This window comes from Toxotes jaculatrix, chromosome 7 (assembly GCF_017976425.1).
Source record: "Toxotes jaculatrix isolate fToxJac2 chromosome 7, fToxJac2.pri, whole genome shotgun sequence".
NCBI classification, from domain to species: Eukaryota; Metazoa; Chordata; class Actinopteri; family Toxotidae; genus Toxotes; species Toxotes jaculatrix.
The window spans coordinates 242,501-262,804 of record NC_054400.1 but is presented as its reverse complement, the minus strand read 5'-3'; the positions used below and the strand labels follow the sequence as shown (position 1 = coordinate 262,804).

The following is a 20,304-nucleotide window of genomic DNA, read 5'->3' as shown; positions in this document are numbered from 1 at the left end:
GAAAAGTCCCGGATGTTCTCCTCGCTTTACAGACAGGTCAAGATTTTTACACAGAAAACATATGAAGAGTTTATGAAATCTGTTTTTATTAGAAATGTCCAGAAAATACAAGTTCAGCAGAAACCAACAGAACGTTCACTGGAAGCTGTTCTGATAATGACGAGCCATTTTTCCTGAAACTTAATGTTTCAGCTTCAGCTTTGGTTTGATTTGAATCTCTGTAGTTTCTGGTTATTGGCTCTGAGGTTTTCTGCAGGACTTTCACCTGTGTGCTCACAAAGCAACAGCCTCCTTCAACAAACAGGTGGACTGATCAGTGATCAATACAAACAGGAAATAAAAGCTCAAACAGAAAAAAACTTCGATCCAGAAACATTAAAGTAAATAACTAATAACTGTGTCTGAGTTAAGGTGATGTTTGATCATGTGATCGCAGGTGTGTTCAGTCAGAGTCGGTGATGTCACTGCCACTGCTGTCGTCAAGGTTACCAGCTGTGTACTCCTTACAGATGAACTTTGACCTGAGGGCTCGCTTCCTGTTGTCATGGAAACAAAAGCACACTCATGCCTGCCCTCAACATTTTCTATAATGTTTTAATGAGTCTCTGCTCACCTGCGGTAACAGAAGTTCGGTCGACTTCTGAAGGTCAGGCAGTCTTCTGTCTGCTTATCCTGGAGAGGGAGACAGGTAGAGAGAGAGAAAGACAGGTAGAGAGAGAGAGAGGGAGACAGGTAGAGAGAGAGAAAGACAGGTAGAGAGAGAGAGAGAGAGGGAGACAGGTAGAGAGAGAGAAAGACAGGTAGAGAGAGAGAGAGGGAGACAGGTAGAGAGAGAGAAAGACAGGTAGAGAGAGAGAGAGAGAGAGAGAGAGAGGGAGACAGGTAGAGAGAGAGAAAGACAGGTAGAGAGAGAGAGAGAGAGAGACAGGTAGAGAGAGAGAAAGACAGGTAGAGAGAGAGAGAGGGAGACAGGTAGAGAGAGAGGGAGAGACAGGTAGAGAGAGAGGGAGAGAGAGAGAGAGGGAGACAGGTAGAGAGAGAGAGACAGGTAGAGAGAGAGGGAGAGACAGGTAGAGAGAGAGAGAGGGAGACAGGTAGAGAGAGAGGGAGAGGGAGACAGGTAGAGAGAGAGAAAGACAGGTAGAGAGAGAGAGAGGGAGACAGGTAGAGAGAGAGAGACAGGTAGAGAGAGAGAGGGAGACAGGTAAAGAGGGAGAGACAGGTAGAGAGAGAGGGAGACAGGTAGAGAGAGAGAGAGACAGGTAGAGAGAGAGGGAGAGACAGAGGGAGACAGGTAGAGAGAGAGAGAGACAGGTAGAGAGAGAGAGAGACAGGTAGAGAGAGAGGGAGAGACAGGTAGAGAGAGAGACAGGTAGAGAGAGATGGATAGACAGGTAGAGAGAGAGAGACAGGTAGAGAGAGAGACAGGTAGAGAGAGAGGGATAGACAGGTAGAGAGAGAGAGACAGGTAGAGAGAGAGGGAGAGACAGGTAGAGAGAGAGAGAGGGAGACAGGTAGAGAGAGAGAGAGAGGTAGAAAGAGAGAGAGGGAGACAGGTAGAGAGAGAGAGAGACAGGTAGAGAGAGAGGGAGAGACAGGTAGAGAGAGAGAGGGAGACAGGTAGAGAGAGAGAGAGAGAGAGAGAGGGAGACAGGTAGAGAGGGAGAGACAGGTAGAGAGAGAGGGAGACAGGTAGAGAGAGAGAGAGAGAGACAGGTAGAGAGAGAGGGAGAGACAGGTAGAGAGAGAGAGAGAGAGAGAGCGGGGGCATCAGTCTGGGATGTGGTAGAACAGGAGACTGGCAGCATGACTCATGTCGACATGGAGCAGAAGCTCAGAGGAAGCTTTCACCTCCACAGGTTTTCAGTTTAAACATGTTACAGTAAGAACTCGTCGAGGAGAACGAGCGCTCGGCCTTGGTCCTGTGACATCACAGGGAGGGAGGAGCCAGAGTCAGGGTGGAGCTTCTGACCTAGCGATCGGTCAGTGTTACTGATCACTGAACTGTCCATCCGCTTACTGTGGGTCTGTGGTTCCATCTGCACATGCTCATCAGGGATTGTGGTCTGTGGTCTGACCCGGGTCTGACTCTGATCTGACCCTGATCTGACCCGGGTCTGACTCTGATCTGACCCTGATCTGACCCGGGTCTGACTCTGATCTGACCCTGATCTGACCCGGGTCTGACTCTGATCTGACCCTGATCTGACTCTGATCTGACCCTGATCTGAGCCTGATCTGACCCGGGTCTGACTCTGATCTGACCCTGATCTGACCCGGATCTGACTCTGATCTGACCCGGGTCTGACTCTGATCTGACCCTGATCTGACCCGGGTCTGACTCTGATCTGACCCGGGTCTGACCCTGATCTGACCCGGGTCTGACTCTGATCTGACCCGGGTCTGACCCTGATCTGACCCGGGTCTGACTCTGATCTGACCCTGATCTGACCCTGATCTGACCCTGATCTGACCCGGGTCTGACTCTGATCTGACCCTGATCTGACCCGGGTCTGACTCTGATCTGACCCTGATCTGACCCGGGTCTGACCCTGATCTGACCCGGGTCTGAGTCTGATCTGAGTCTGATCTGACTCTGATCTGACTCTGATCTGACCCTGATCTGACCCTGATCTGACCCGGGTCTGACTCTGATCTGACCCTGATCTGACCCTGATCTGACCCTGATCTGACCCGGGTCTGACTCTGATCTGACCCTGATCTGATCCTGATCTGACCCGGGTCTGACCCTGATCTGACCCGGATCTGACCCTGATCTGACCTGGGTCTGACTCTGATCTGACCCGGGTCTGACCCTGATCTGACCCTGGTCTGACCCTGATCTGACTCTGATCTGACCCTGATCTGACCCGGGTCTGACTCTGATCTGACCCTGATCTGACCCGGGTCTGACTCTGATCTGACCCTGATCTGACCCGGGTCTGAGTCTGATCTGACCCTGATCTGACCCGGGTCTGACCCTGATCTGACCCTGATCTGTGGGTCTGCAGTGGTGCTGAGTCAGAGTCAGATCCACAGTAACTCAGACTGTTAATGAGCTGCTCTGCAGTTAGAGTGGCAACTCACCTGTTACCTGCTGCTGCTCATCAGAGAGAGAGAGAGAGAGAGAGAGAGAGAGGTGGCTTAGAGAGAGACCTAAAGTGTATTACCCATGATGCAGCAGTGCTGGGCTTCTGTTCAGACTCTGCAGCGCCTCCTTGAGGAGAGCTGTGCTGCTGCAGCACTGCTGCTTCCTTGTTCTCCCCCGACGTTCCACTGCAAACCTCCTCACTGCTGCCTGATCACAGTCACATGACACGGTTTAATACGACAGCAGGTCACATGACACGGTTTCATACGGCAGCAGGTCACATGACACGACTGACCTTTCCCAGCGTTCTCTGTTGGTTCCTCCTCTTCCTCACTGCTCACACTCCTCTCCCACTGAGCAAGACAGCCTTCATCATTACATCATCATTACATCACATTACATGGTTGTGATTGATGAGGTTAGAAAAAGGTATTCTCACCTGGTGGGTGTTGCAGGTGAGTCTGCGGAGGCGTGTCTTCAGCTGTAGCTCCTCCCCCTGTGATCTCAGCAGGAGAAGCTCCAGCCTATCACATTGCTCTGTGAGCTGCCTCACCTGCTCCCTGTACTGATCCTTCTCCTGCAGGAGCAGCCGCACCTCCTCCTGCTGCTCCGCCCGTGACAACACAGCCTGAAACAACCAACAGCAGCTCAGAGCTGTAACTCTTTGACACGCCCCTCACTGTCACTTCAGCCAATCAGAGTCTCTGCCTCTGCTGATTGGATGGAAAATCCTCCTCCTCACCTTGTCCCTCTCTCTGATCACCTCCTGCAGCTGTCTGAGGGTTTGTTTGTTTTGTTGACGGAACATCTTGGTGTCTCCCTTCAGCTGATTGCAGCGCAGCTCCAGCTCCTCCTTCTCCTCCTGACACTGAAATCAAACACACCCAGTCTGATCAAAGGCAGGTGGAGGCCCTCCACCTGCCGATCCCCTCCACCTGCTGATTCCTCCCATTTCCTTCTATTGTTCTATTAAATGAAGTTTTGGAACATTCTTCTCCCTCTAACGGAGCTGAGTCTTCGGCGTAAGGAAAATCATCTCACATGCACAGAAACTGACCTGTGATCAGTCAGACAGCCTTCCTGTTTTCAACACTTCCTCCGTCTGTTTCACAATTAAAGCCTTTATATGTCCTGAAGGCATTTTCCAGATTTCGTTTCTGTCGCTGATGAAATGAACTTGAAGGACTGTTTTCTCATTAATGCTCCAAATCTAATCAAGTCATTTCAAAATCCTTTATTTATCCAGTAAACTCTTATTGTGAAAGGCATACCTGCTGCAGATCTGTGCACCTGGTGTGATGAGCTGAAGTGTAACTGTAGTTTGGCTCAGACCTACAAACGGATTTTCTACTGATTATTACTCATTTCTGTCGATTTATATTTTCCCTGTTTTATGTAACTTCAGTCTCCTGTTTGCTTCCTGTGCTCCTCCCTCACTCCCTCACCCCCTCACCCCCTCACCCTGGCTCTCTGCTCCTCTGCTCTGTGGAGTTCTCTCCTCAGTCTGAACACTGTAGATAGGAGGTTGAGCTGAGGAGGATGAACTCCTTGCTTCTCCTGTTTTTTCTCCTCCTTCTTCTCCTCCTTTGTATCTTGTCTTTTCTCCTCCTTCTTCTCCTCCTTTGTATCTTGTCTTTTCTCCTCCTTCTTCTCCCCCTTCTTCTCCTGTTTTTTCTCCTCCTCCTCCTCTTTCTGCTCCTCCAGTCTGTTGGGGTGGAAGAAGGTCTCTGTGGGCAGGGCCAGACCCCTGCTCTGAAAACACACATTTTAACAGGTTAGTGAGTCAGAGACACGCTACAGTGCTCATGGATGTTCAAGTGTCCACATACTTCTGGACACCTGACTGTAAGTTTCAGCCTAAAATCTTCAAACATGTCAGTAAGAGCGTGAAGCGTCTGAGCTTCAGTGTCAGTGTGAGTGACAGTGGCTGAACATGATGCGTGTCAGATCTACTTCCTGCAGCGGCCTCAGCGTCCGTCGTCTCAGCAGCCGAGTCTCAGCTCGCAGCACGGTGTGCTTCAGACGCTCCACCTGCACACAGACGCACACACACACACAGAGGTCAGAGGTCACATCAGCGCTCTGTATGGATAATCAGGGGTCAGAGGTCAGCTGACCTCTATCTGCAGGTCTCTGTTGGCGAGCAGGGCGTTGCTCTTCTCCTGGTTCAGAGTGTTGATGTCGGCCATCAGGCTGTAGTTGTGATCTCTGAGCTGCTTCACCTCCTCGCTCAGCCGCTCCCGCTCGCCCTGAACCTTCTGCAGGTGCTCGCTCAGCTTCGTCAGCTGCTGCTCCCTCAGCTGCTGCTGCTGAGACCGCGCCTCCTGGACACCGCAAAAAATCAACACACCAAAGCACCACCCGTCACCCTTCAGCAGAGCTTTGTCATCTCCATCTCTAATTCTTCCTTAGTAACCCGGTTGCTATGCCGACCTGTTCCTTGGCGATAGAGCAAGCCTGTTGGCGGCGTCTCCTCTCATCCTGAAACGCCCTCTGCAGGCGGCTGAGCTCAGACATCAGGAACTGAGTCAGACCAGATTCTCCTGCTGTGTCTGAACAGAGAGGAACATTAACAGGTGAGACACGGAAGGTAGATCTGCTCACAGCCAATCAGAGCAGGCCACACACCGATGAGGATGCTGAAGGTCTTGTTAGGCTTCTTCCCGGTGATTCGACTGTACAGCTGAGGATAATCCAGCTCCAGACTCTCCAGGAAGGCTGTGTAACCTTTGACCCCTGTTCTCTGCAGGATGTCCAGCAGGACTCCTGTAAAGGTCAAAGGTCAAGGTCAGGAGTCAGACAGTCAGAGACCTGATGGTAACATTGACCTGTGGGATGAGTGTCACAGACATGAGGAGAGGAGGGACATCGCCCAGAGTCACGACCAGCCCAGAGACCACGGCTTTGCCTGAGCGACTCACCGACACCCTGAGGTGCGTGGGTAAGACCGCCTCCCCCCTGCCTGCTGACAGGGCAGGGGGGAGTGTTCTCTCCCCTGAAGGTCGCGGAGGCTTGGGGGTTAGGGTTCCAGCAGACTGCAGCGACTGGCTGGGTTTAGATTCTGGCTTCATTTTCAGCAGGATGCTCTGAATCTGAGGTCTGTGCTGGACGCTGGACTCTGGACGCTGGACGCTGGACTCTGGACGCTGGACTGAGGAGCTCAGTGAACAGCTCTGAGTTTCTATAAAAACACTGAGGTTGTGTTTCTTACCAACTTTTCTCTTCCGGATGACGAGGGTGGGGTCGTTGAAGAGTTGCTCCTCATCCTCAGCACTGATCACCTGACAGCATCCACCACAAAACAACAAGATGGGGGGTGGGGGAGCAGGAGGAGCAGCGGGGTAAGAAAACCAGACTCTGGCAACATGGAGCAGGAGGAGCCGGAGACTCGCTGCTGTAAGGAGTAAGTGAAGGAGCAGGTGCAGCAGGAGGAGGAGGAGGAGTTACCTGACACTGTCGCAGGTACGGAGTGATCCGCGACGGTTCGATGGTTTTGATGAGCAACATCCTGAACTCATCCAGCTGCAGCCAGCAGAGGTCGTCCTCACACACTCCATCCATCACTGCACACTGAGGCACACACACACACACACACACACACACTCACACACACTCACACTCACACACACCCACACACTCACACACACTCACACACACACACACACACTCACACACACTCACACACACTCACACACACACACACTCACACACACTCACACACACTCACACACACACACACACACACACACTCACACTCACACACACACACACACACACACACAGTTCACACAGCTACACTGTCCTGATACACATGGCCATTAACTCTATGGTGTCTCTCTCTCTCTGTCTCTCTCCCTGTCTGTCTCACTCTGTCCCTTGTCCTGTCACCCTCTCTGTCTTTCTCCTTGTCTCACTCTCTCTGTCCCTTGGCCTGTCGCCCTCTCCGTCTCTCTGTCCGTCTGTCTCTGTCGTCGTCTCTGTGTTTTCTGAGGGAGAAGTCGTTTCTCTCGCTTCCTGTTTGCGGTTCAGTCTCCACCCCCTCTGGCTGGCACTGACACGATTCGTCGCATTCATCCCAATCCACCAATCACATCACACCTGTACAGGACGTAAACACACAGGTGGAATCATTCTCTCTTTCTCTGAACATCTGTTCTGAACGTCACAACATCTGCAGGACGGTCAAAGAAACAAAAACATAAACAACAAACAAAAAGAGAGAACACAACAATATAACAGGTGATAGAGCAGAGAGACGCTGCTGAAGCATGAAGCTGCAGCTCAGGACCGTTTGGTTTCTGTAAAGCACCGACACCTTAAAATCCTCCGTCATTTCATTCCTGTTTTCTCATCAGCTGAGTTTGTGTGGACAGAAAGAGGAAGAAGTCAGGATTAGAGAAGTCAGAAGAGGAATGACTCGCTGAACAGGAAGCATCAGCTGACTGAAACTGGAAGTGATGTCACAGCACAATCATGTTTTTTACTTTTTTTTTTTTTACTCTGGTTCCTGGAAGTTTCATCGAGCTGAAACCAAACCAAAAAACAAGTGTGGAAATTGGTCAGTCCTCAGAGTCCTCTCTGTCCTCAGAGGCCAGAGTCCTCTCAGTCCCCGCGGTCCTCTCAGTCCTAACACTGATCAGCAGTAAACATAGTGAGTGCACACTACTTCATTTCACATTAACTCTCTTTATTACAAAATAATCAGCTCTTAAATATTTTTCTTTACAGAAACTGAAGCAAATAACATCAAATAATGTGTTTTAGTGCAATTTCATCATTAAAGTGAGGTTCCTGAACGCACCACAGAGCTCGATCACACTCCGATCGTCAGTGGATTTATAGATCGACGTCCTGCAGACATTAGCTTCACCTTTCAAATTTCTGTGAAAATCAACCTGCAGATAATTTTCTGAGTCTGACTTTTGAAAAAACTCGTGTCGGAACATTTAAGGTTGTATTTGTATCAGTGTTTTTCTGTGTGAGCCGTGTTTTTCTGTGTGAGCCGTGTTTTTCTGTGTGCGTCGTGTTTTTCTCTGTGCGCCGTGTTTTTCTGTGTGAGCCGTGTTTTTCTGTGTGAGCCGTGTTTTTCTGTGTGCGTCGTGTTTTTCTCTGTGCGCCGTGTTTTTCTGTGTGTGCCGTGTTTTTCTGTGTGAGCCGTGTTTTTCTGTGTGAGCCGTGTTTTTCTCCGTGAGCCGTGTTTTTCTCCGTGAGCTGTTTTTCTCTGTGCGTCGTGTTTTTCTGTGTGCGCCGTGTTTTTCTCTGTGCGTCGTGTTTTTCTGTGTGAGCCGTGTTTTTCTGTGTGAGCCGTGTTTTTCTCCGTGAGCCGTGTTACCTGCTGACTCTCTCACTCCACCAGATCTTAAACTGATGTTTAAAGTCTGACAATGTGATTTTCTGAGAATTTGAATGAAAACAATTCATTTCTGAACTGTAAAGTTTTCCAGAGCTCAAACTGACTCGCTGTTTCACAGCATATGAACCAGACGCAGAGCGGTGAGTTTTACTGGACTGTGGTGATCTGGTTTCTACCGGTCTGGTCCGGTCTGGTCGGGGGCGGGTGTGCCGATGATTCCTGAGAAGTGACTGGCTGGAGCTCCTGAGCCGTCATGCTGCAGCACAGATCCCTGGAGAATAAAATAAAAGCACTGGTGAGTGGCCCTGGTCTCCGTTGGGTTAAAAACCTGTTTGTTCAGATTTACACGATTTTAATGTCAATACAACAAAAATATCGTTGCTCTTTTCATAAAACGTTCTGCTCCATGTACATGTGCTGATGTTTGATTTAGAATTTGCCCCAGTGAAATTTCCTGAGTGAAATCACAGCAGCTGATCAATGAAAACAATCAGATTAAAAGTGTGAGAAGAAGAACATCCTGATGCCCAGTGGCGCCCCCAAAAGGCAGTGAGATGTGCCGTCTGGGTTTTGAAGGTGACACCTGGTGGCTGTTGCTGGTACTGCATCACATCACAAAATACTATAAAAAGCGTGTAGCTGAGGAAACACTGTAAATGAGAAAATCCTGAATCCTTGACTCACCTCTGCTCTCCTCCGTCTCCCTCTTTCTTTGATTTTCTTCAGCTCCATCTCCTCCTCCTCCTCCTCCTCCTCCTCCTCCTCTTCCTCCTCCTCCTCTTCCTGAGTGGCTGGGCAGGCCACAGTCTTCTCCGGGATTGGCTGGATAGTGGCCAGGAGGGCGGGAACAGTGAAGCAAGACAGGAAGCGGGCCTTCAGCAGCTGGTAGGCGGGGTTACTTGAGAAACGCTCTGTCACCAGCTGACGGACTGCCGCCACAAGCTCCTCCTCCTCCTCCTCCTGCGGGAGGTCAGAGCTGACAGAAGGAGCTGCAGGAAGACAAATCAAACACACCTGAGAAACCACCTGGACTCAGAACTGATCTGTGTGAAACACCTTCTGACAGTCACAGGTATCCTGCTGTGCACAGTCCATTCAGCAGATCCACATGAGCCGCACGCTTCGGTCACACTCGGGTCTGCAGGCACACACGTGTTCCTCACAGGATTTTTTTGTATTTGAAAAAAGCTTTGTGATTGTTGAAGAAAAAACAGACTGTGCATGAAACCAGCGTCCTGACGTGCAGACGGTGGACAGCAATGGGGACATTAAGAGACTGGAAAGTGCTTTGATACTGATAAGGGAATAAATGCTAATGTTAGCCCCCCCCGCCCTTTGAAAAACTCACTGGCTCACACCAGTGATTTCTGCTTTGCTGCTCTATTTCACACACACGTGATGTTTTGATGAACAGAAGAATTCGGCAGTGATCGCCACCATGGACAGACAGACACAGAAAACAGCACCACCTACAGTAAGCACCTGTCAGGTGAGTAGTACCTGGTTGGTCCCCAGCAGGTCTGAGGTCAGAGGTGGAGTCTGGTGGAGGCTGACGGGAGGTTTTCTCTGTGCTGTGGTCAGGTCTGGGTTTGGTTCGGGGCTTTCGGAGTTCAGAGCTTTGAAGTATCTGCAGGGATGATTTGGTCAGAGAGTTCTTGGCCCGGAGCAGCGCACTGAGCGTGCTCAGATTGCTGACGAAGGGCGGCAGGTAGGGCAGAGCCACGTCCAGACCAGGAGCCACCACCCCTCCCCGTCCGCTCAGCCAATCACGCACTGCCACCCGGGGCTCCGAGAACATCAGGGAGGGGTCGAACAGCAGTGCCTCACTCCTGAGGGGAGGGGGCTCTGCTGGGTCCACTCTGACTGCACCCTTGTATGGTAGGAAGAGTTTGGAGGAAGAGTAGGGGGGGCAGGAGGGGAGGGGGGAGGAGTGAGGGCCTGTGACAGGTTGCAGTATAAAAGTTGGTGGAAGGGTCCTAGGTGGACAGGTGGACAGGGGGACAGACACAGCAGGGGGTTTGGGTGCAACTGGTCGCCAACTGCCAGAGGTGAGTCGCACAGGGGGTGTGGCCGGTGGGTGGTTTAAAATATTCCCCGGTGGAGGTTGAAGGGATGAACCTGACACCAACGCTAGCTGTAGGCCTTGGGACGAGGTGTCTGCTAGCTGCACCATCCCACCAGGAGTCATGACCCACATTGACTGACCGGGAGGTAAATGCACCCTGGGAAGCGGCGTCTCGGGCTGCACGACAACTTCCTCTTTTGACCGAGACGTACGACACAGCGTCTTTCGAGGAGAAGAAGTTCTCTTCTTCTTGGCCTCAGCCTGGAAACAAAACACAGACGGGGTCAGACTGACACGAGACGACACAGGGAGGAGATGGCCTGAGGAGGGGAAAGACAAATCTGAGACAGAAATATGAGGGAAAAGACAGACAGGGAGGAAACACATCGTACCTTAGCTACAGTAGCTTCTTGCAGTGCTAAGGCCTTCTGGCTCGGTTTCCGAACCCTCTTCCCATCCTGGATCACACCTGTACCAGCCCCACCAACAGGACAACCTACCCCAACTGCACACTGGTCATCCTGATTGCTTATTACCTGATCCTGCTCCTCCCCCCGGCCTCGTTTCCTCCGTCTGGGCTGATCTTTCGGGGTTGTGTTTGGGGAGGAGTCAGATTGACAGGGTATGGGGTTTAGCTTTCTGGGGGTGGAGCTTGGTTGACTTGGGGTGGGGTGAGGATTAATAAAGGAGTAGTCATGGTCACGGTGGAAAGGAGAAGGTAAGCTTAAAGTGGAGGAAGCAGTGTGCTGACTGGCACACACGTTCCTATCAAAGCAGGAAGGTGAGGTGGTCTGCAGCAAATTCACAGAGTCAGGGGGAACATTCAGTCCAACAGGAGGAGGCGCAAGTGAAGCAGCTTTGACCCCAGCAGGAGCAGGTCTCTGAGCAGCTGTCGGAGGCGTGGTCAGGGAGGACGCAGGAGTCTGAGGTACCAGCTGGATGGATGCAGTGCCGAGCTGCTGAGGATGAGAGTTTGTGCTCTGGGCCTGAGCTGGAGACGAAGCAGCTCTCTTCGTGGATTCAACCTGAATGGGAAAAAACAAAACTGAATCAAATTCTCCCAAATCAAATCTGATCATCTCATTACAGGAATTCCTAAAAAGGCAGTTACCTTGGCTTCAGTGGCTTCCTGCAGAGCTCTGGCCTGCTGAATCACACTGTCACCTGCTCCTTCCACACTTGTACCTGCCCCACCAAAACCCACCTCGCTCAGATTGTTGCAAACAGTTGCCTCCTTCTGCCCCTTCCCCGTGGGTAGACTCAGAGTGGAGCTGGGAGGACTGGGGGAAGGGTGAGGTTTGTTGGGGCAAGTTGCATGGGAACTGAACATGGAGGGAACACCGTGCTGACTGACCAGTCCACAACCAGTAGAATCAGTCTGGTTAGGCGGTGGGGGCTGGTCTTTTTTGAGGTTTTGAGTCAAAGGTACAGCCTGTTGGCAGATGGAGGCAGAGCCGGCAGGTGTAGCACCCTGGAGCATCGGGACCATAGAGACAGGGGGGACGTTCAGTCTTAGAGGTGGAGGAGATGCATGTAACAAAGAGGTGACCAGCTCGACAGGAAGTGGTCTACCTGCAGATGGAGGGGATGTGATTAGGGACGAGCGAGGTATGTGCTGGATGGAAGCAACATGAGGTTGCTGAGGTTGGAGGACAGGATGAGGAATGAAGACAGCCTGAGGAAAGGGCATAGGAGAAATCTGAGGATGCATGTTAGGAGGCATCTGAAGAACGCCGGGATGATTCAGAGGAGGCATCGATGGGGGGAGACGAGTTGGAAAAGTCTGTGGTTGCTGCAGCAGTATGAGTTGCTGTGGTCGAACCTGCTGTTGGAGCAGCAGTTGTTGCTCTTGTTGCTGCAGGACCTGAAGCTGCTTCAGGATCAGTCTGTGCTGCAGGTCTAACACCTGCAGCCCCTCTTTCACGGCCCTCCTCCGTTGCAGCATTCCTGCAATGGTCTTCGGGTTCTTCATCTTGACGGAGGAGGGATCTGGGGGCGGAGTCAGTAACGCCGTCCTGTTTCTTCTCTGCCCTATCATTTCCTTGCACCCCATGGTGTCCACGTTCATGGTCTGAAGGAGCAGCAGGAAGACGGGAGTTGAAGAGAGCTTGGTTTTCTCTCCTCGCTCCCTCAGGGCGTCTGCTGCCGTCAGTCTGGTTTTTGCTGGGATGAGCAGGTTGCCGATCCAGGGAGTCGCCGCGGCCTGCAGCTCATAGTCCAGCCCCATGTCCGTCGCTCGGCCCAGGTGGTTCTGTTTGCTGGTCTGGGGTTTCTCTTGGGCACGGGAGCTCTGGTTATTGAACTTGTGTGCCTGGTGGTACAGGTGGGCTCGGAGCTGGTCAGGTGACACCATCATCATGGTGCTACTGCTGTGGCGATCCTCCCATGGCAGCTCTCTAGGATTTGGTCCAATGACCACAGAGCGTCCAAACTTGCCCAGGATGGTTGACCGGACCTGCTCCCCACTGTGGCCATCACCAGAAGAAGGTAACGCCACCGGATGAAAGCTGAGGAAGGTGGAACGTTGTGCTTTTTCAACCGGAATCCACTCCTGTAGGGGAGGGAAGGTGTACTCCTCCTCCTCCTCCACCGCTTTCTCCTCCATCCTCTCCACTTGCACAACCTCCTCCTTTTTCTTCTTCTTCTCCTCCTCATCACTGTCCATGTACTCCACCACCATCTCCTCCTGCTCTTCCTCACTGCTCTCCTTTTCCTCCTTGAGGCTAAGCAGTTTCCCCCTGATGTTCTTCTTGACCGGGAAAATCCTCTTCTTCTTCTCTCCTCCTCGACTCTTCCTTGATTTCTTACTGTTGTTACCTTTCTGTTGACACACAGAGTCAGATCAGTCACAGTCTGTTTTCACGGTTCTGATGAGGAACCAGACAATCATCAGATTTCATTGATCAATCACTGATGACAGACTAAACCCACAGAAGAACTAAGATAAGTTCTCCAAGATGCTTAAACAGCCTACCTGAGAACCTGTGGAACCTGTGTGCAGGTGTACTGAGAACTGGAGCTGGTTTAAGTGCAAAGGGGGGGGTCACAGTAAATCCTGATCAGAAAGCCCTGTGTACCTGAGCAGGAGGTGGGCGTGGTCTGCTCAGTTTCCTCCACTCTCTCAGACACTGAGCGTCGTAGCGGTGAGGGATCTCAGCGGCAATCTTCGCCCAGCGACCTGAAACAGACAAATTAGCGTTATCGTCATTATCTGAGGACAAGAGACAAACAGGACGTGATGACGAGATGTTGATTTAAAGACGCACCACCAGTGGACGGGGACACAGAACATCATCCAAACCAAACCGTGGATAACGGTTCAAAACTGACAAAAGGTTTTAGGTGCGATTCCCCAGTGGTTTAAAATGATTTCTGTTGGAGCCAGGTACATTTCTAACTCTCTGTTTACTTTAACGTCTTTTATTCTCGGGGTTCCGGTTCCTCCTCAGTCTGGGTTCAGATGCGTTACTTTGAGACGTCTCTGCTCTTGACGTGCTTTTTAAATAAAGTTCCTCAGCTGTTCTTTATGGATTCAGAGATCAGACTTCCCTCTTTGCCACTGGTTTCCAGTGACTTTGGTTTTAATACGCTGCATCGACTGGAACCAGATCACACACCTGATCTCCACAGACCTCCAGAACCCTGAGACCTGAGATGATTCATCCGTGATTAAAACTGTTACCACGGCAGCTGCACACAGCTGGGTGGTTTCTGGGTGCCTGAGGAAATAACAACAGGGGCCCCTCCAGAGGTTAATCCAGCCTTGACTACAGTACCCATAAGCCTCAGCACCCACCGACGCCATGTTTGTCCACCAGCTGCAGCAGAAGGTCTCTTTCCTGTTTGTCAAATGCTCCTCTCTTTGTTCCCGCCTTCAGACAGTCATGATACCTGCGCACACACACACACACACACACACACACACACACACACACACACACACACACACACACACACACACGTTTACTGTGAGAGAAACAACCAAACACACTCTGACTCTCTCACCTCTCATCCAATCAGGTCTCACCTGTCTCTGCAGGCACTGTCAGTGCGTCCAGGAACGTCCAACCTGATCTTCCACCAGTTCTTCTCCCCATAACGAGACACAGCTCGCAGCAAGAGCTGAGAGACAGAGAGACAGATGAGTGTCTGTGGGACACCTGTTCACCCGTCCAGACGTGACGCCAGCACCTGCCGATGTGGAGCGCGACATAAAGTGTCTTTATTTGCTGAGACAGAAAAAGTCTCAGTGTGTTGGTCGTGTGTGTGTGTGTGTGTGTGTGTTTGCATCATGTGCCGCAGGAACTAGTTTATCTGGTTAACCTGCATCTGAGTATGTGAGTTACAACCCTGCGTCCAGGTGTTTACACATCAGGTGAGGGCTGACAGTAACTGTCCAGGTGTTCAGTGTCTCTTGCTCATAGTCATAGTAACTGTCATTTATTCCGCAGGTGTGTCCTGTCTAAGCCCCGCCCCCTGCCTACCTGGTCCTCCTCTTTGGTCCATGGGCCTTTCTTCAGGCTCGGGTCTAAAACCTGGTTCCACCTGTAGATCAGCTGAGCGGGGTCCCGCCCCTCCATGAAGTAACTCACTGAGCACGAGAGACAGACAGGTGGACAGAGCGACAGATGGAGACAGACAGGTGGACAGAGCGACAGATGGAGACAGGCCTTTCATAACCAAGGTTCACATCTGTATGATTCAAGGTTAATGTTAGTGTGAGCAGGTTCACGGGGTCAATCAACACACACACACACACACAGCGGGTGGGAGATGATGTGTGTGATGTCACAGTGTGATGTCATTACTCTGCGTGTAAGGGATGAAGTTTCCGATCCTCATCTTGTCCACCAGCTCTCTGAGCACAGCGTCTTCAGCTGGAGTCCAACTACTGCGTCTCAACGAGTCTGAGACAAAACGCTGGAACGTCTGAAGACACATGAAGGCTGTCCTCCCCGTCTGAGAGACAGACAGGTGGAGAGACAGAGGGAGAGAGACAGGTGAACTTGACAGGTGGAGAAATGGACAAACAGGTTCAGGTCAAGGTGAGACAGGAAGGTGACAAGCCCACAGGTGAGAGACAGACCAGTCACACAGAGACAGGTCAAAGATACCAGAGACAGAGAAGGGACAGACATGAGGGAAAGACAGGTAAGACAGAGACTGTTGAAAGACAGGAAGAGACACCTCCTCCCACTCCTCACCCCCAGCTCCTGTGCGATGGTCTCCCACTGCCTCTCACTGTGTCTCCTGCTGACCTCCTTCAGCTGCTGCACCTCCTCCTGACTCCAACGAGTCTTATTGATGAGCGGGTGGAGGAAGTTCTGCCAGAAACAACGAATGTCCTCCGCGTCCCTCGTCCCTTCAAACTGAGGAAGAGGGGGAGGAGGGGAGGAGGAGAAGGGGAGGGGGAGGAGGGGAGGAGGAGGTCTCATCAGTGAGTCTGATGTTTCTAGACTTGTCATCATCTGATTGGTTGATTTTTAGATTTACATCAATATTGGAGATTTTCTGCCAATCATGTTCTTCGTAGCGATCACCAATCAGCTCCTCCTCATTCTTCCCTCTGACCAATGGGAGACGGAGAAGGACACGGTCAGAGACACTCATTAGACTCCGTACCTCACAGGTGTACTTGTGAGCACTGTCACTGGGACCTGAGACACACCTGAACCTGGTCTTTCAGAGTCTGAGACGGGGACTATGAGGACTGGACGGACACACGTACCTGAGCAGGTCGATGTCTCTCTCCAAACTGTCTATCTGCTCTCTGAGCTGCTGTCTGTCTGTCTCCTGTGCTGAGGACAGCTTCTGACTCAGGTAGTCCACCCTGAAAGAGACAGACAGGTTGCAGTAACATCACAGTAAGTACAGACCCTGTAACACTGGACTTCACTGTTTGTCCAGGTCTTCCTGTTGGCGCCTGGGCCGTTGTTATGGTGACAGCCGGTTGTTAAGTGGCAGTGAAGGTGTGCTGTTTGTCTCCACGTTCCCAACATGTGGACAAATTGACGTCACTTTGGACACAAGCAATTTTCCGGTCCTGTCCCCGGTGGATCGAGATGTTTTTTGGTGGTTGCCTGAGCGTTGCTGACGTGTTACAGTCCCATTACAACTGTTATCACTGCGTCCACTGCGCAAAGACAAAGTCATGATTCTGAGGACAGTCCACACAGGAAGTGCTTCAGACGGCGCCTCAGCCCGACTCACAGAACACAACAGTGGTGATCTGGACACTGCTGCTACACACTGTGTGTACACCAACACGCTAACACTGCTACGACGACAACAACAACAACAACAACAACAACAAACTGAGGTTACTTGGACAGTTTGGGTTGGATCAGTCTCCTCAGACTGTCTCTGGTCACCGAGTGGATCAGCAGTGTCTTCTGCCAGCTCTCCCCTGAAGACACAGACAACAGATTTGTGAGGACATGAGGACAGACACAGCAGAGGACAGGAATGTACGGAGAGTCGATCAGTGATGTGTGTGTTTACAGATGTGTACGTGTCAGAGCAGCTGTTTCCTTCTTACATCGTTTCTTTTTCAGTTTCTTGTTGTCCAGACATCCCGTCATCCTGCTGGCCTTCTCCTTTGTCTCCTGATTGGCTGGAGGACCCTGGACAGAGACAAAGACAGAGCCTCATTGGTCAGCTGTCAACAGTATGTCTGTCTGTCTGTCTCTATCTCTCTGTCTGTCTGTCTCTGTCTCACCAGCCCTGTCAGTTTGTCCTTGAAGTATGGTTTGAGGAAGCGACCCAGGTACATGTTGATTGGCTGCTGGTAGGAGGAGGGGGCGGGCTGTTCTCTGGAAGGTTCTTTGATTGGTCCAGACAGCTGAGACACCAGGTCCTTCTACAGAGAGAGGACGTGTTATTATCAGCACTGACCTGCTGTCTCTGGCTGAGTGTCTGTACTGACCTGCTGTCTCTGGTTGAGTGACAGTAGTGTCTCCAGCTGGTCCAGAGTCTCCTGAACCACCTGCTGGTAGACCAGGTTCATCTGAAGACAGGAGTCCACGGACAGAGACAGACCCAGCTCACTCTGAACACCGACACAGACAGACACAGACGGTGAGCCACGGACTCGCTGGCTGCAGCAGACGTAAACGGCGTGTATGTGACGGGGTTACTGACCTCCTCACTGCTGCTGCCGCCGCCGCCGCCGTCGTCTGAGCAAACAGATCACACGTTAACGAAGCCGCGTCAGCTGCACGCGACACTTTAATCATCAAGACTCCACAGACAGACAGTCAGTGAGACAGACAGACAGACAGACAGACAGTCAGTGAGACAGACAGACAGACAGTCAGTGAGACAGACAGACAGACAGTCAGACAGACAGTCAGTGAGACAGACAGACAGACAGTCAGACAGACAGTCAGTGAGACAGACAGACAGACAGACAGACAGACAGTGAGACAGTCAGACACAGACAGACAGTCAGACAGACAGTGAGACAGACAGTGAGACAAACAGACAGAGTCAGACAGACAGAAAGACAGACAGACAGACAGAGTCAGACAGACAGTCAAACAGAAAGACAGACAGTCAGACAGACAGAGTCAGACAGACAGTCAAACAGAAAGACAGACAGAAAGACAGTCAGACAGAGTCAGACAGACAGTCAAACAGAAAGACAGACAGACAGACAGAGTCAGACAGACAGAGACAGACAGACAGACAAACAGACAGTCAGACAGACAGACAGACAGACAGTCAGTCAGTGAGACAGTCAGTGAGACAGACAGACAGATACCAGGTAGGTACCTGACACACTGATTGGACTGTGTGGTCCAAGGACGTCCTCCAGGTTCTGGATCTCTTTCTGGATCTTGTCTCTCTGGGCCAACAGACCTGCTGCAGACTGAACACACACATGTATTTGTCTTTCTCTACTAGTGAGGACCCTCACTGACATAATGCATTGTCCCCTAACCAGTCTCAGCTTAACCTGAACCTGAACCCTAAACCCAGTCTGCACCATCACACTGAACCACATGTCCCCAAACACAGAAACAACACACACAAGCTTCTCTGAGTGTTTGCATGCAACCGATAGACTGCTTTGTGTGTGTTGGGAGGGGGACGTGGGACATGGGAGTCTTAGAGTACTGGACCCAGAACACCTTGTCTCTGGTCGGTGCAGGTGGTCTAGACTCTCCACAGACTTCAGAGTTGACTTAGTCCAGAGAGTGTGTGTTACCTGTCTCTCATCCTCTCCATCACCTCCTGATTCATCATCTGATCGAGAGACACAAGGTCACCGTTAGAGAAACAGACAGGCAGGCAGAGACGGAGACAGACAGAGAGGGACAGACATGTACCTGTCTCACTGCTCAGCAGCTCCAGTTCAGCGTGTGTTACAGACAGACTCTGTTCCAGCTCCTCCACCTGTCGCTGGATCCTGTCTCTCTCCTCTGACAGAGAGACAGACATGTCTGTGAACACAGACACAGATGTGGACAATCAGTCGTGTTCCCTCGTCCCCTGTAGCACCCGTCCTGTCAGCTGGCTCTGGTTTCATGTGTCTGATCCCACTGCATCATATGAATGACACTGTAAACATGCAAGCACACGTTTCCTGTTTTCCTGTGAGCTGCTAACACGGAAACGTCCCCCCCGTCCCCTGTGGGATTAATAAAGTCCATGGATTAGTATATACAGCATATGCTTCTGTAATTTGGGTGAACTCAGCCTTTAACGCGCTCTAAACATTTAAACCGAAGTAAAGTCTGACTTAGTGAAATAAACCTGGTTTAACATGGAGGGAATGGAATAACATGGGAATGGAGGAGTGGAGGAGGAGGACAGCTGGGAATGGAGGAGAGGAGGAGGAGGACAGCTGGGAATGGAGGAGTGGAGGAGGAGGACAGCTGGGAATGGAGGAGAGGAGGAGAAGGACAGCTGGGAATGGAGGAGTGGAGGAGGAGGACAGCTGGGAATGGAGGAGAGGAGGAGAAGGACAGCTGGGAATGGAGGAGTGGAGGAGGAGGACAGCTGGGAATGGAGGAGAGGAGGAGAAGGACAGCTTGGAATGGAGGAGTGGAGGAGGAGGACAGCTGGGAATGGAGGAGTGGAGGAGGAGGACAGCTGGGAATGGAGGAGTGGAGGAGTTCTCTTAGTAAAAACTCGTTCTCAGACCCTGATTCTGGACCTGGATCGACTCCTCAGAGAACATGAAGTCTTTTTAAAACCACATCACTTTTCTCTTTCACATCCAGCTCTGACTGAACGGTGCTACTGCACGCAGCTCCTACACTGAGCGGTACCGGTAACCGGGGTCCGGTACCGGGGTCTGTGAAGTGCCTGAGACTTTCTGACCTTCGGCAGTTTCCGTCCCCTCCCGTGTGTCCGTCCTCCTTCAGTAGATTCCCTGTTTGTCTTTGCTGTGTCTCTCCTGTGTCCCCGCGCGCCACGGAACACCAATCAACGCAGCTCCGTCGTTAACATATTACCCAGCAGGCTGTGCGGCTGGGAAAACTCTCCCGCGGTGTTTCACCGTTCAGACCGAGGCCCGGCTCAGACGTGCCAGAGACGGGGCTCGTGCACTTGTCTTTCTGTCCGTCTGTCTTCCTGTCCGTCTGGACTCACGAACAACAAAACAAACCACAGCTCACGCGGTCCGCTCTTTATTTTCCTCCCCAAATCCCACTTCCGGTGGTGACGCAGTCTTTGGTTCCGCCGGATGACTTTATTTTTCGGTCATTTTCAGTCAGTTCGGTTCGGTTCGGTTCGGTTTTAGTTTCTCCAGCTCAGTGTTTCTAAGCCTAACTCTCTGAGCGATGGCTC

General features: G+C 51.5%; 2 protein-coding genes across 3 annotated transcripts in view; both read right to left on the bottom strand.

The window, feature by feature from the left end:
- Positions 1-68: 68 nt before the first annotated feature.
- On the bottom strand, positions 69-7,391 carry card9 (caspase recruitment domain family, member 9). The gene is made up of 13 exons (XM_041043233.1): positions 6,539-7,391; positions 6,303-6,372; positions 5,720-5,857; positions 5,525-5,643; positions 5,209-5,415; positions 5,045-5,122; positions 4,553-4,843; positions 3,834-3,959; positions 3,531-3,719; positions 3,387-3,444; positions 3,171-3,298; positions 614-672; positions 69-536 (listed from the first exon to the last, which is right to left on the bottom strand). Exons 1-13 carry the CDS (start codon positions 6,650-6,652, stop codon positions 443-445), a joined length of 1,671 nt encoding a protein of 556 aa, XP_040899167.1. The 5' UTR covers positions 6,653-7,391; the 3' UTR covers positions 69-442.
- An 892-nt stretch (positions 7,392-8,283) lies between these two features.
- The window catches only part of snapc4 (small nuclear RNA activating complex, polypeptide 4), a 12,183-nt gene continuing 162 nt past the window's right edge, over positions 8,284-20,304 (bottom strand). The window contains exons 1-22 of one of the 2 annotated variants that reach the window (XM_041041727.1): positions 19,837-20,304; positions 18,840-19,052; positions 18,719-18,756; positions 18,283-18,379; positions 17,650-17,684; positions 17,435-17,557; positions 17,228-17,368; positions 17,048-17,132; positions 16,834-16,915; positions 16,238-16,339; positions 16,003-16,075; positions 15,714-15,878; positions 15,318-15,468; positions 14,994-15,100; positions 14,537-14,631; positions 14,306-14,400; positions 13,587-13,687; positions 11,621-13,330; positions 10,902-11,534; positions 9,945-10,770; positions 9,129-9,433; positions 8,284-8,715 (exon numbers count right to left, since the gene is read on the bottom strand). The exon at positions 19,837-20,304 is cut by the window's right edge and continues 162 nt beyond it. In XM_041041727.1, coding sequence (XP_040897661.1) covers positions 8,617-8,715; positions 9,129-9,433; positions 9,945-10,770; positions 10,902-11,534; positions 11,621-13,330; positions 13,587-13,687; positions 14,306-14,400; positions 14,537-14,631; positions 14,994-15,100; positions 15,318-15,468; positions 15,714-15,878; positions 16,003-16,075; positions 16,238-16,339; positions 16,834-16,915; positions 17,048-17,132; positions 17,228-17,368; positions 17,435-17,557; positions 17,650-17,684; positions 18,283-18,379; positions 18,719-18,756; positions 18,840-18,951 — 5,175 coding nt within the window. In that variant the 5' untranslated portion in view covers positions 18,952-19,052; positions 19,837-20,304 and the 3' untranslated portion in view covers positions 8,284-8,616. The remainder of the gene's footprint in view (positions 8,716-9,128; positions 9,434-9,944; positions 10,771-10,901; positions 11,535-11,620; positions 13,331-13,586; positions 13,688-14,305; positions 14,401-14,536; positions 14,632-14,993; positions 15,101-15,317; positions 15,469-15,713; positions 15,879-16,002; positions 16,076-16,237; positions 16,340-16,833; positions 16,916-17,047; positions 17,133-17,227; positions 17,369-17,434; positions 17,558-17,649; positions 17,685-18,282; positions 18,380-18,718; positions 18,757-18,839; positions 19,053-19,836) is intronic. The other variant, XM_041041726.1, reaches the window with a different exon arrangement.

Excerpts from the sequence above, each read along its gene's own strand:
- card9 (XM_041043233.1), bottom strand. The coding sequence starts at position 6,652 with ATGGATGGAGTGTGTGAGGACGACCTCTGCTGGCTGCAGCTGGATGAG. Across the intron at positions 5,416-5,524 it reads GCTCTATCGCCAAGGAACAG|GAGGCGCGGTCTCAGCAGCA; the intron begins GTCGGCATAGCA and ends TGCGGTGTCCAG. Across the intron at positions 3,720-3,833 it reads TGATCAGAGAGAGGGACAAG|GCTGTGTTGTCACGGGCGGA; the intron begins GTGAGGAGGAGG and ends TGGTTGTTTCAG.